This window comes from Pelecanus crispus, chromosome 12, assembly GCF_030463565.1.
Source record: "Pelecanus crispus isolate bPelCri1 chromosome 12, bPelCri1.pri, whole genome shotgun sequence".
NCBI classification, from domain to species: Eukaryota; Metazoa; Chordata; class Aves; order Pelecaniformes; family Pelecanidae; genus Pelecanus; species Pelecanus crispus.
The window spans coordinates 1,752,703-1,767,160 of record NC_134654.1 but is presented as its reverse complement, the minus strand read 5'-3'; the positions used below and the strand labels follow the sequence as shown (position 1 = coordinate 1,767,160).

The window sequence follows — 14,458 nt, the reverse complement described above, 5'->3', positions numbered from 1 at the left end:
GAAAGAAAAAATAATCGCTATCAGAAATTTCATGATCAAAGTCTCAGGAGTTATCATTACCACTATTTCGGTGCTCTAACGGGCGGGCATTTTCACTGGCGAAGTCGGGGAAGAGGGTTTATCAAAGCAGCTTTCTTTTTATTGGAAAAAAAGGCTCCAGCATTTACTTTTCAAAACACTGCAGTTTCAACACTTTAGGCCCTTTCCTGCCAAGTTCGGTTAAACGAGCGAGGCTGCCTGGCCCCAAAGCTGGTAGCTGTTTCTAACCACGTCGTGTAGTTTGAGAGCTACCTCCAGTTACCAAAACAACCCCCCCTGGTTTGCAAAGCTCTTCTCCGCAGCAAGTACAAACAGGATTTCAAGAATCACAGCAGTAGGTAAGCAATTTTTTTCCACACCAATAAATAAGCTCAGCATTTCAAAGAGCAAGTCACCTGAGATGCTCTTATCAACTATGGGCGGCTCCTCTCCACATTAATTATGTAATGCAATTTACTTTATTTTAAGAAAGCGCTAAGCAAACGCAAACCTTGCCAATCCATCAAGATGCCTTGTTTGCATTGTGATGGCTTGACCGGAGAGCGAGGCTTGCGCGCTAAGCAGCGCACAGACCCACCACCAGTCCCCGCCACGAAGGACTCGCAGTCGAGCGAGCGAGCCAAGGCAAGGTGGGGAGGCAGCGTGGACAAGGAGAAGGAAGCAGCTCCTCCACGGGCCCACAGGGCCAATCCTGGGTCATTGTATCTGAATGCAGCATCCCACCCACTGCAGCGTGTTAACGAGTCTTCTAATTTAGCTGGACCACAAGATCCCATTCCCTAGAGTCATTAAGTAGCTCTGCATCTTCTCACAACCAGAGCCTTGGGGAGAATGACCTCAAAACACCCCACAAACCAAAGCGTCTCAGCTGATAAACAGCAAAGTGCAGCAGAGAGAACCTGAATGCCTGCACGCAAGGTCGAGTCACGGTGACACAGCCAAGCCTCTCCTCCAATACGCCACCGGCTTCACCAAGCTCACCTCCTTTTCACAAGCTAGAACAGGGAAGCAACTGGAAAAGGTCACCTGGTAGCACGGGGACCAAGCCCCATGAGCCCGAGGTCTACAGGAGCCGAGCTCGAACGACTGGAGCGTGCAGCCTCAGCAGGACATACCCCAGCCCTACTGCCAGAGGAATGGGTTCCAGCCTTGATTGCAACTCATGCGATTATTTTTAGCGCCTTGATTTTTTTTTTTTAGCCTTCAAATTAAGACACTTGAAAAAATATTTGATTTTCCAAAAGTATTGCCTTTGGAAAGCCAGACCTCTTTTAAGCTATCTCAAGAAAGGCAGAGCACGAAAGCAGAACTGAAGCGTCCCGAATCACTAGTCGCTACTGAAAAACGCAGCCTAGCTGTCTGCGTTCTCAGGGACTGTAAAATTGCAAGCATGAAACTACCAGATGGTGAAATTAAAAAGACTATATTAAGACGGCATCCAGACAATATGCAAAGCACTTATATTGAAACTATTATTAACTTCAAAAATACAGGTTAGAGGAGTTCTGCAATTAGAAGTAACTACAGAAGAAACATCCAAAAGCTCGTATAATCCTTTAATAAAAGGCTCAGCAGGCTGTAAACATCCTGCCGGAATCGAAGATTATTATTGAAAATAAAATGAATGGTTTGCAAAACAACTATCAATCCAGCAGAGGAACAGTTTATAAACTCCCCTCCTCAGCCCTTAACAAAATACTGCCTGGCCACAGCCTTTCGGGGCAGATAAAGGAAACATCAACTAAGTAGAAGGAACCGAGCTGTACGGAGCCCCGCAGGCAGCGGGGTGACAGGAGGCTCCATGGAAGGTGGTACCACGAACTGCTTTCAAAGCGGACGGCTCTGCAAGCTCTTCACCTCGCCAGACTCCTGAGCAAGCATCCAGAAGCCTCGGGGATCCAGGAAGCTCCATGGGAGTCAGTGGCACTAAGCTCCAGCGAGACAGAGCCTGGACTGTGGGGTTTGAGCTGTTCCATCGCTGTAAAGACTACTCTGGCAAGGTTTCCTTCCTTGCATAAACTTTTTTTTTTTTTAAAAAGTGTCAGGATTCTACATACATTTCCACAGGATCTTGCATAAGGATTTTTTAACAACAAATGAAACGGATATTCTAGTGACTCCCATATTACTCTTGCTATTCACGTGGTTCCTTCAGGCATTTTCACAACTTAATGAGCTCTCTCAAATATGTCTATCTGCTCCCTTTGCCACTGGAATCAGGGGTAAACAGAAGGCTGATTTTATGGAGAAGACAACTGTGTAATCATTCAGCTAAGGGTCATATTCTTCCTGAACATACACAAATTCACCTCTCAATGATTCTTTTTTCTCTAATGAAGGTAAACAGTGTTGGCAATGTTGTACACATACACATGCAACAAACAGAAAAGGAATTCCAGAAGCGATTCCAGAGGCTTCGAGAAATTACACTGAAAAAGGCAAAAAATGTGGCCCTCCTTTAAGCACAGGCCACATTACACTTCTGTTTTTCAAAACACACTTAAAAAGAAAGGAGGGGGAAAAAAAAAAAAGAATTAAAGAATTCAAAATATGCGGTGCTCACTTAGGCAGGAACTTACCTTGCCAAACTGTTCAAAGTATTGCTTTACGTCTTCCACTACTGTATTAGCCGATAATCCACCTACAAATATTTTCTTTGTTCTTGTGACCATCTGTAAGAAATTACAAGACAAGCACACGGTTTAACCAGATTATTTTAAACAATGTGGAAAAAAGAAATATTCTTCAGATGCCTTCCCTAACCCAGTTAATGAGAATATTTCTTTACAAAAGCAATTCAGATTCTATTTGATTAGATACTTTTTTTTTTTCTTTGTCTTGTTTTGTTTTTATTTGAGAAATGGCTGAGTAAAGGCACTCAGTAACAACTCTAGCCCCTGGATATTTTGTTTTAATAAATGATTTTTATTGTGCTTCTCAATGCAAATATAAGTGAAAGAGGGGTCCAAGTGTCATATCCTCATAGCTACCATCTCAAAAAGACGTGCCATTTTCCCCGCTTTTTTTCCTAAAGACAGAGTGCATGCTCTTTGGCAGACAAACGGTAATTACATCAAATCGAAGTGATGTTATTAAGTTTCCATGGGTCAGTTTAAAAGGAACTTGCACAGTTACTTTAAAAATAATCAAATGACGAAAGACAGCAAGAGGTACCGATGCAGTCCTGCAGCTGCCACAAACCACGTTTCAGCTGAAACGCTCATGGCATGGCCGTCTACCGGGGCTGGACCAGGCCCTTCAGAAACCCCTTCGTGTTCCCCACGACCCCAGCCGAGCACCCAGCTCTTCTTCCTGACCCACACGCTCCCCAGGTCTGCTCCGTACGAGGTGACGGGATACTGCTGGAGTCCCTACAGAGAACACTATCAGATCCCATCATCCACAGCCCATAACCCTTGAAGACAGGCAGGATCCAGCCTAGGGACCCAAACCCCAGCGGTGGCAGGGGAAGCCGGTGTCTTCGGTGGGCTGATCCCAAACCACTCGAGCCTTGCGGGCCACCTGAAATCAAGGCTGACGCAGGACAACGTTGCCGCACGTTCCAAAGGGGCGGGCATCGTCCCCCTGTGCTGGGACAGAGGGGAAACCAACCCAAAGCATTCTATGATTCCATGAAACGCCCCAGCTTACAGCAGGCGATGCCCTTACCACCGGAGACAGCAACTCTAGCAGCCTACCCCAACGTACGGAGATGTCTTAAACTCAACGCTGCACGTTAACTCAAGAAACCAAACGCATCCTAAGAAACTCATGCATTAAGACTCTTGAGTTTGTTTTCTATATGACAGAAACGGGACAAAGCGGCCAAGTGACAACAGCTGAAGGGAAAAAAAACCACCTCGGAACTCCAGAACCAGGACCTGCCTGGTTAAACAACGGCCAGCAAATGCTGAAGCAATGCAAAGGGAACAACGCCGGGCAGTCGGCCGGAGACACAACTGCTGCAGCTGCTCAGTGCAGAGCCTGGGTTCCTCTCACTTTTTTATTTTTTCACTAAAGAGAGAATACATTTTACGACGTCTAGCAAAGGTCGCAAGGTGCAGCCCAGCACCTTCCCTGCCCTGAGGGTCACCACGCTCCTGCGGCACCACGGCCACCCCACCGTGCTGCGAGACCCCGTCCCGCACGGGAGCCGCAAGAGCCGCCGTGCTCCCCACGCTGGCGCCGGCCCAGCCCGGCTTGGCTACGGGAGCGGAGCCGCGGTGACAAGCCGTGCTGCGCGGCGGCGGGCAAAGCCTTCGCACAACTGAGACACCGAACAAAAAAGCTTGGAGTAGCCCCAAATTCTCTCAGCGCAGAACAAATTAAACATCACTCCCGTCTCCACTGCCATTCAAATTAACCAGGGTAGACGTTTCCCTCAATCGGCCCCTAACCATGCTTTACAGAGCTTCACTTTTTTTTTTTTTTTTTTTTTTTCCCTCCCAAGTCAGGAAGAAAAGAGAGGAAAAAAACAGTGTAAAAATTCAATTATTTTTTCCTGGCTGCAATCTAGGACTCCGAAATTGAAGCCCAAGCATATATTTTTCTGTAGAAAATTGTCATTTACAAATAAAGAATTGGCTAAAGCCGACTTGTAACTAAAGGATTTTGCAGGGCTGTCAAGAGCCCTCTGCCTGCCAGCATCTGATTTAAGATCAGGCCAAGCTTCTGTTGTCATACAAAAGAGGGAGAAAAGCAATTATTCTAAAGCAATATTTGAAATTATCATCATTTTTATATTTGACCAAGAAAGAAAGAAAGAAAGAGAGTTACTTCTTTTAGAAGCAAGATTGAAGGTTAAAGAAAAAAAAAAAACCACCCAAACTATTTTGTTTCAATAGCTTCAGTCAAAGAAAATATTGCTAATGACAAGCAAATTCACAACATTTTAATGCCTAGAGATGCGTTGCGAGCTGGGAAATGGTTTCAGAAATCAGCTCTTTGGTACAAAAGTGAAGCTCAAAATTAAGTCTGCTTTTACAATCTACGTTTTCCTGAAGAGACGGTTCAATCGCTTTGTCACCCACGTTCCCCTCGGCAGAAGAACAGACGTAACGTGTAGCCTTAGCAATTCCTCCTATCCTGACGTGCATCGACAGGAGATTGCGTCGCCTTCCTTTCACCCGTGGCACGAGGTACCAGCGTGCCCGCGGGCTCGCCACGGGCTCAGCCAGCATCCGCTTCCTCACCCCCATCTCCCCCGAGCCAAGGATCCCCAGCAGCCCAGGAGACGCGGTCACGATGGAGGCGCGGGTTTGGAAACCAGCCTTTCCCCATAAAGGTCCGGATGCGTGCAGCGGAGGTGAGCGGACGCAGCCCACTCACCGTGGCGTCACGACGGGCTCCCGCAGCCGGCGACGAGGCCGGCGCTGCGCTCGGCTCAGATTTAGCCCGGGGCGCCCAGGAGAGCCCCAGCAGACGAGAAGAGCGGCCATTTGTGCTAGAAGCACCCACTTCTTTCTCAAACATTAATGCCAGGTAAACTGCTGCACGCAGTTGACTTGCCTGTGCTGGTACAGCCTCACCAATTTTCAATTCTTAGATAACTGCGGCGGGACTCGGACCAACTGGAAACAAAGCCTCCAGCTCCTGCTGTAACCTGCAAATCCTCTCTCATCAGCCAAGCAGACGAGTTACGAGACCAGGCTGCATCAGGGTAAAAACCACCGAGCGCGGTGGTCCCGCTCGGCACGGGGCACACATGGAGCGGAGCAGAGCTCTGCACCGGACCCACGGCCCAGAGCGCAGGCTGTTAGCCTACGGCTAATGGCCAGAGGTTTGCAAACAGGTTAGCCAAGCATGACTGAACATTCAAAAGACAGTAAAAAAACCCCAAAGTATTCACTAACTTAGGGATTTCACTACACCAGGGACACCTTCGGTGTAGATCAGCCACTGAATCACCACTAAAAAAGTTACAGCACATCAAATTGCCGGGACCAGGCGCATTCACACACGAGTTCTGAGAAAACTGACGTTAAGTAGAAAGTCCCCAAAATTCTCATTGCCGATGGCTGCGAGGGCACAGGAGGAGGCCACCGTATTTCTAAGTACCCTCAGCAGGAGACAGCACCGACACCGACGGGCTTCTGCTTCCCAGGGAGCGATGTTCCTCCTATCTGATACGATATTCTCCATCACCTCCCCAGATCTGCGCTTGTTTCAGGGAGGAAAAACAACGAGTTAAAGCATTTAATGAAGTACACTTAGCACTGTTTAGTAAACATTAAGGATGACAAATGATCAGAGGCACGAGGAACTGAACCAACTGAAGAGTTTCTCTTTTAAAAATTAAAGGTATTTTTAAATCAAAATTTCTCATTTGGTTCAGAAAATAAATCGGCATGTCTTTAACAAAAAAAACCCTACAATTTTATAAAAGCATTTATGTATATATGTAAGAAAATCACTCATAAACTACTTTTTTAATACAACAAAAAGCCCAAAATCTAGAATTCCCCAGCCTGAAGTCCCTCCAATGAACGTCACTGCGGATCTTGATCTTTTCCTGTGAGTAAATTCAGAATCTGCTGTCTGGAGGTCGCTCGCCGTGGGGGCACCCCCACAAGCAGCAACAGGGGTCCGGTCCCTCGGACAGCAGCTCCGTCTGCTCCTTGCCCGGGGTGGGAACGGCACTGTTTGGGTAACGGGAAGCGAGCTGCGCCAATCAATCACGACTCCACGTTTTGCGAATGACTCCGAGAGGTCTAGGTCACTCAGAAACCACAATACTTCCACAGCTTCATGTCTTTGTTTCCAATTTGCAGCATAACGTATCTATCATTCACTATTGCAGGGCTCTGCAAAACGCAGATATTAAATGGTTTTGCATACTGAAGGTGTCTCTCTCTCGCTGCAGGAGGAATCGACAGGGGAGAGTCAGATCTAACGCTGGTTATAAAAGTCTGTTAATTGTAAGTACCTGCAGAATTGCTTTGTTTGTACACTGTGTTAGCGTTGCAGTTAATCAAAACACATGTGACTACTACTGCAAAAAGTCATTCAAGGTTACAATCTCTTTATTGGCTTGGCTTCTGAAAAATACCTTCGCCTTTGTGTTCTGAAACGGAGCAAACACTTCAGGTGGTGCAGAGGCAGGAAAAAACACCCTGCTTTAGCAAGACGAGTGTTCCGATTTTACGCCATTTTCTGCAAGGTTAAGGTCGTAACTAGGTCGGTTTGGGGCATATCGGGTAAATCTTCTCTAAACAACAGGCTGAAGGTGCAGTCTCTGGAAACAACGATCCCACTCAAACACGTCACTGCGCTACGTGAGCTAAAACCAACTGACTCGGGCAAAACGAAGGAACTGCAGTCGTGCAAAGTTAGAGCCTCCAGTCCAGCCTCCGCTAACGTCCTTGCATACTCACGTACCAACTCTGTTCTTCGTTTTCTTGGTGGGTTTTTTCCCCCCCCCACTGAAACTGTCTTTTACTATGACTATTAAAAATGAGTAAGGGGGATTTTAAGCTCAGGAAATGTTTTGCAGATTTCCCAGAATTTCAAAATCTCAAGCAACAAGCATCCCCGACTCTTTTCAGATGAGCCAAGGCCCAGACTGTGTTTAACACAGGAGTTAGGTGTTTGACCTCAGGGTAATGTCATTTCCCTACCATTCCTTACCCAGCCTTTTTTTGCTGTTCCCCCCGCCAGTTCTAGTGAAGAGCTCCTGGCTTAGGAGGCACGGATGATGAGGCTGGAAAGGACGAGCGCTTACGTCCAGCTAGCACAGACAGGAGACCGAGCGTGCCAGCGGCAGGTCTCGTTGCAAAGTGAAATGCACGTGCTTTAAAACTGGGTTATCCAAAGGTGCAGGCGCAGTTAAAAGTGACCTAGGCAAACGCAGACAGCAGCAGGGTCAGAAAAGCCAGGATATTCTGCATGCCATCACATCTTTGCTCGGAACAGAACTACTTTCTAAATGAGCAGCTGCTCCCTAAAGGCAAGAGGCGGAGACAGGCGCTGAAGCAAACCAACACGCACGAGGCTCAGAGAACACCCTGGAAACCGGTGCATGAGCTCAGCTCCGGTGCACGCCTGTGTGGAATTCATTAAGACTTTGCATCCTCAACTTCTCAATACGGTGGAAGTGGACTAGAGTACTAATAGTGAATCTGCATCGCAAATTGCTGAAATTAGCATTAATTTCAGATTAAACTAATTATGCATATATAACTGTTTTCCAGAGCACTTTCCTCTTTCTCGTACGGTAGCATGTATGCGTGGGTGCACGCGTATTCCGGCTTGCTTACCTAATCTGCAGTTTGACATTTCATCATTTCTAATGTATCCGCCTTCTAAATAGGTTTATAATTGGAAAAATCATCTTTGGTCTATATGCTGAACTGCATTTTATACCCCATTGTGTTGTACATTCAAACTACAGCATTACCTCTAATTAAAAACAACAATAACTCATGTAATAGGGGAAGTGATCTTGTTAACTAAATTGCTAGGCTTCTTTGGCAGAGCACAAACCATAAGCAAGAATCCTCCAGGTTTGGTTTTTTTTTTTTTGCCTCCGGGATCCTCGCAGCAAGTTCCAAAAAGCTATTAAAAAACAAACTGAAACATGGTGTGAAGCCCACGATGAAAAAGGCAACGTTTGCTGAAAGCTGCCAACCTTTCCCCATTCCCCAAGTAAGAGAACACCCCAGGAACCACCCCCTTCCCCGGTATTACTGTACGGTTGACAAACGACAGACACGTGTTGCTGAGCAGTGTGTACCATCAGCTAGCAAGTATTAGGCTCTCAAGCTCCACAACTCCAAGAGGAACTCAATTCTGTGCAAAGGCAGCGCGGCTTTAAGTGCCGCGTACGACATGCTTAAGCATTCAAAATAGGATTTCAGCAAGACTTGAACTGTGCAAATACCTTGTGCCTGACCCCTGCGTAAGCTAACGTCAGCCTGCGAGAACCGACTCGAGCTCCAGAAGGGTATGCAGGAACGAAGGAGCTCTTTAATCCAAACAAGCGGCACAGATTCCCAGCGGGGTAAATCAGTTCCCTTGATTTCTGTGGAAAATACAGATGGGTTGTGTTCTCCCAATCCATTCATAAGTGAAATTGTTAACTTAGTCCCTGCGGTATTCCTAGGTTTTGGCTGTCTTTGGTTTTGCTGTTAACTTTGGGAGGGTCGGGTTTTGGCTGGTGTTTTATTTTTCTCCCTCGATGACTATGGTATCAGCAGGAGGCAGAACACACAAAGTGATTTTTCTATGACAGATTGAATTGGCAGCAATCGCCGAAGCCAGCCCCGGAGTTTCACAAGCAAATCTGGCCTGGCTCCAGCAAGAGCCCTTTCCTGGTCATCTTCCTGACTGCGACCGAATCGGACTCTCTCCTTCGCCCCCCTGGGAGGACCAGCCCCTTACTCCCCCGCAGGTACAGCTACGCAGCGGCAGCGCCACGGGCCACGGCCGCTCCCCGGGAAGGGGCCCTGCCCAGAAGAGGGGCTCGCTGGCCGGGCAGCGGCACCCCGCGCCCGCCCCAAGCACCCTGCAAACCAGCCCCTGCTCTCCAGGCACGGCAACGCCTTGACCTGCACCGCCACGAAGAGCTCCCTTCGTGGGAGATCCAATCTCCTCCAAATTACCCCCAGCTGTGAGAGCTCAGCTTTTTTTTTTTTTTGAGCAAAATCTGGCTTCAAGCTTCATATCAAAAGACACAGTAAAATTCACCAGAGCCAGACTTCAACACCCTCCAGAGAACAGGAATAGATCACAGCCCCACAGCCTCGCTATAACCAGTTATATCACATCCCTTAGGGCTGCTCCCTTCTACTGTGCTCTAGTTAACTCTTTTATGGGTTACAGAAGCAAGGTACAGAGGCAGGAAGAGGGGAGCAGAGAGAAAACCTATTTAAATCCCCCTGGTTGCTTTAGCTTCTCGCGCACGATACGGTAAGGAAGGTAACTCTAAATATTCGCTGAGTGCAGGCAACTTACCTAACATGCCTTCCTGATTACTGCTCAGCAGTGCCTAAAAACTGCATTAATAAGTTTAAATAAAGATAATTCTTTTTAAAGGAATACATCTCAGGACCACAAATGGAGATCGCTGCCCGATGTGACTATGTACTAGGGGCGGGATTTTTGCAATGCCCACATAATGTAGGGACAAGGGTCCCAGTGGGAAGCAATTAAGACTCTGCTCCTAAATCTACAGGCTACTGGCAGAACTTCACCTTCTGCAGAGAGAGAGATGGCGTTCTGCCCGGGCACCTCACATTCAAAGACATGGCAGCAATATCTGATGGGAACACAGCATTAACCGACTATTACAGCGTTCATCAATTCCTCTGTTTATATTATACTGTCTTCTGGAAAGCAACATCCTGTGCCACAGCCAAGACACAACCAGAAAACTTGTGTCCTCCAACAGCACATCCAGTCGTCAAAGAGCACATTTACAAGGGCACGTTCAAGGTCGATTTGGAGTAAGGGTCTAGAGGTGAAGCAGGGTGAACTAAAGCAGATCAAAGTGGGAAATCAAACTAAGCAGCTTCCCAAAACATACCCAAGTCCTCATTTTTTTAATCTGGAACAATACAAGGAGAAGGCAACCAGCTGTCCCTGCCTTCCCAAACCCGGGAGGGGCACGCAGCAAGACAGACGCTGCACGGAGGCTGGATGTAGCAGCGAGCGGCATCTCCTTCTGCCGAAGAGCGGGCTGCCGGCCCCGCAGATCTGCCAACAGCAGAGGTTGGTGGGCGGCTTCCACAGTTAAGAGCGGCTGAGGGCCTGCCCCAGGACAGCCAACACAAAGGCCAACAACTTCAAAAGCTGTGTGCCTGGAGTTGGATGCCAAAATCAGTGGCCTAATTCTTCCAGGTCTTGCAGCTCCCATTGACTCAAAGTCATGGGACTCATCCAGGAGTCCTCACGATATTTTTGTGATTTGAATTGTATCAACCCAATTAAAATCTATAAATCTGTTAGAGCAAAAGCAGTAGGCAAAATTGAGTAAGTACCTTCGATTGTTGCCATATCTGCATGCGGCTGCAGTTGCTGCCCGAAGCGTGGCCAGCTCCCGGGCGCTGCAGGCACAGGGGCACACGATCCCACTGGCCAACCTCAAGCTTCTCCCGAGGGCCAGCGGCAAACAGCTCGTGGAAGCTCACGCAGAGTCATGTTCACCCAGGAGCTGCTGCCTACTGACCAGGTGGGCTGGCCAAGCCCGTGAAGTCACGCTGCCACATCACAGCCGTCAGCGAGGAGCCAAAACATGGATCCTGCACACGCCTCTTCCATCGGTAGGCATTGCCGCTGCACAAACCGTCACAGGGCAAGGCGTCAACCGATTTGCAGGGGACATGCTCTTACCCTACAGGCAAAAACTCTTCCTTCTTTGACTGCTCCATGCTTACCTCTAAAGCTAGGAGAGCACGCACAGGCAGTTACGCTGTTCAGCCAGCCGTACCTTTTAGCATGCAAGCAGCTTGCTCTGTCAATATGCCCCAAAGCACGTGGTTCTGCAGCTAGAATGGTTTTTATGGTGCTGTCAATGAACCTTTCTTTAAGCATGCACTTACAAACAGGAGAAGGAAGAAATGTAATTGGAGGTTTAACACAGTGTTTAACAAAAACCAATAGCACAGGCCAATTCGGAGACTAAGAAAAGTGCACATTCTGTAAGAGTTAATAAATTCTTCCAGCTCCAAACATTGAGGTCACTCCAAAAAAAGTTTATTGCCCCTACAGTGCAGAAAGCAGACATAATTTAAATACTTCTAAGTTAGTATCAACTAATTTTTCATGATAACCCTGTCAAATCAGTGATGAGAGCTCTCTGTTAAGATTCTAGATAATGTTCTGCTAAAACAAGAAAAATTCACAAGAAGGGAAAAGAAACGTGTAAAGCAATTTACCTCCCGCCCAACATACTCCAGATGATTTCTCTGAAAAGAACAAATGGAAAACTTTAACCCTTAGCCTTGATTAATTTCATCTACATAATACAGATGCACATGGCAATCAGTTACTGATGAGCAAGTTTTACTTCATCTGCTGAGTCAAGCTAATGTCTATGCAACACACTGCTTGGCTTTTTCATAAGGGTGATCTTTTCCTCTGACGTGAGACCGGTGAAATCTTGCAAAATGTCCAAGATTTGCTTATTACTGCTGTTGAAATACTTTCACAATTTTTTGAAATGCCGCATTTTCTTTTATCCTCTTCCCCCCACACAAATGGGTTGGTGAATTGCAAGAATTACAGTACTCCCACCTTCATCTCACAAAAGAAAGATGTTTCCCTTACCAGGGAGGGAACCCACCAGCCATTATGAAAGCAACATGGTTGTCGCTCTAAAGCGGATCAAATAACCCTTGACTAGGAATAAAAGGGCCCCCGAGGAGCAGCATCGAGAACGAAGAGTGGAAGCAAGACAAGAGAAAACATTCATACTTTTTCCAAAGGAAGGCAGCACCTCACAGCTACAAGAGCTTGTCTCCCCTGTGTGATGTTGACTCACTTATTGACCACGGGGCAAGTCATTTTAGTCTCCATAGGGCTGATGTATCAAAGAGTCTTGGGAGAAACTCGGTTGGAGTCTGCAGGGCTCAGCGTTTAAGCATAAGCTTTAACTCGCAGCGTTTGTGGAAGCCTCATTAGGTTGAGTATGTTGCACAATCGAGTGCTATGTGCCTTGATTTCCACGAAAAGAAGAACAAAAATATATCCCCACAGCTCACTGGAGCCTGTAAGGCTTCACTCATTAAATGTCTAACCCGCTGAAAGTCTGATTTGAAGATGCTGTAATAGCGCAAGACATTGTTACTGACATTATTGTTAATAAAGGAAGAATAAAAAAAAAATATTATTCCTAGCTAAGAAGGTCATACCAAACTACCAAGCAAGAGATAAATCAGCCAAGGTCTCCAAAAAACGACATTATTTCTCCTTTACTCCAACATCTTAATGTGCATGACTTTTTTTGTGCTGGAAATATATTTCTATAAATCCTCCGCTACAGAAAGCTTTGCTTTCAGAAGGGGAAAAAGTAGCACATAAAATACTACCCATCAAAATGAACTCAAGTCTCTAGTAACATAACTAAATGTGTAATGTTACAGATGTTTTATAGCCAGGATGTCGGATCTATTTAGATCATTTTTACAAACCCAGCAAGAACTATCTCCCCGATACTGGAAACCATGCTAACAGGTCTTGGACCAATTGTTTATCCAAACAAAGATGCCGTCAGGGAACAACAATAACCACCGGCCAAAACTTGGGAGGGCTCATTTCTCAGCTTTGTACCATCAAGACGAGAGCGGGAGAAGGATGCCAGGCTGAAAGAGGAGCTAGCATTAAGACACAGTGACAGGAAAGGGGGTAAGCGTGAGGAAAAGCAGCAAAGGAGCCGGAGTGGATTACCGCTAAAACCAAAATGAAAGCAGTAAGGACTGAGAGCAAGAGCACGCGTCTGTAGTCAGAGCTGTCCCTGCTGCCGCCCACAGCGCCCAGCTCCGAGTCCCCCGAGAGCGCCGCTGCGCAACCGCTCCATAGCTGACAGCAGGCAAACAGATGCAAGCGCCTCATCTTCCGAGCGCGCTCCTGGTCCCGGGCTGGCCGCTGCCACCGCCCCGCGCAGCACGGCCGGGAGCCCCAGCACCGGTGGCGTGCACAGCCCAGGAGCAAGAGCAGGGCTCCAGCTCGCGCAGTACCAGACACGCATCCCTAAGACCACCCTGCAACGCTCCGAACGCTTTCAGGTGCCAACCACACCTCATCTGGTGGCAAACACAGTATCACCAGTGTGCTTAAACGGCCTCATCTGGCACCAGAGCAAACTCTGCCTGCGAGGCGCTTTCATTGCCGCAGGTTCAGCGGCTCCTGCTGCTTCCCCTCGGCAGGACCCAGACCTCCTCCGCACAGATGGACCCCACAGCCAGCACGCCCCGAAGCCTCAAAAGAGCTAGATGCAAAAAGTAGCCCTTTTACAGGAGTAAATAAGTAGATCCAACTCCAGCTGCTGCCAAGGAAAACCAAAGAAAAATGAGGGACAGCTTGATCTGCCTCAAACTTCATGTAGCCGTTGTTGTACGCCAGCGGCAGAATCAAAATGGCTCATTTATCCGCAGCACATCGAACCCTGGAGCCAACATACTTCTTCTGTTCGCTAGAGTAAGGAAACCAACGACCCACCGCCCTTCTACTGCTACCACCGCTACAGCAGACGGATCACTGGTTTCTACGCCTGCAAGTCCTGCCCAGACCACGGCGTGCAGACACAAGGTGAAACCGCTCCTACGCGCAGCACGGCCCAACGCGCCGCCAGCGCGAACGCCAGCTCCGGAGCAAGGAAGGGCTTGGGCACGGCTGCGAGGGGCCGTACCGCGCAGCTGCCTCTCGCCGAACACAACAGCCGTCATCCACCTCCAACACGTGCCTGGGTATGCAAATGGAAATC

At 47.7% G+C, this 14,458-nt stretch overlaps 1 protein-coding gene across 4 annotated transcripts in view; it reads right to left on the bottom strand.

The window, feature by feature from the left end:
* Nucleotides 1–14,458, bottom strand: part of MSI2 (musashi RNA binding protein 2) — a 263,332-nt gene that overhangs the window by 172,356 nt on the left and 76,518 nt on the right. For all 4 annotated transcript variants that reach the window (XM_075719667.1, XM_075719664.1, XM_075719665.1 and 1 more), the window contains exon 6: nt 2,619–2,711. In XM_075719667.1, the coding sequence (XP_075575782.1) occupies nt 2,619–2,711 (93 nt within the window). The remainder of the gene's footprint in view (nt 1–2,618; nt 2,712–14,458) is intronic.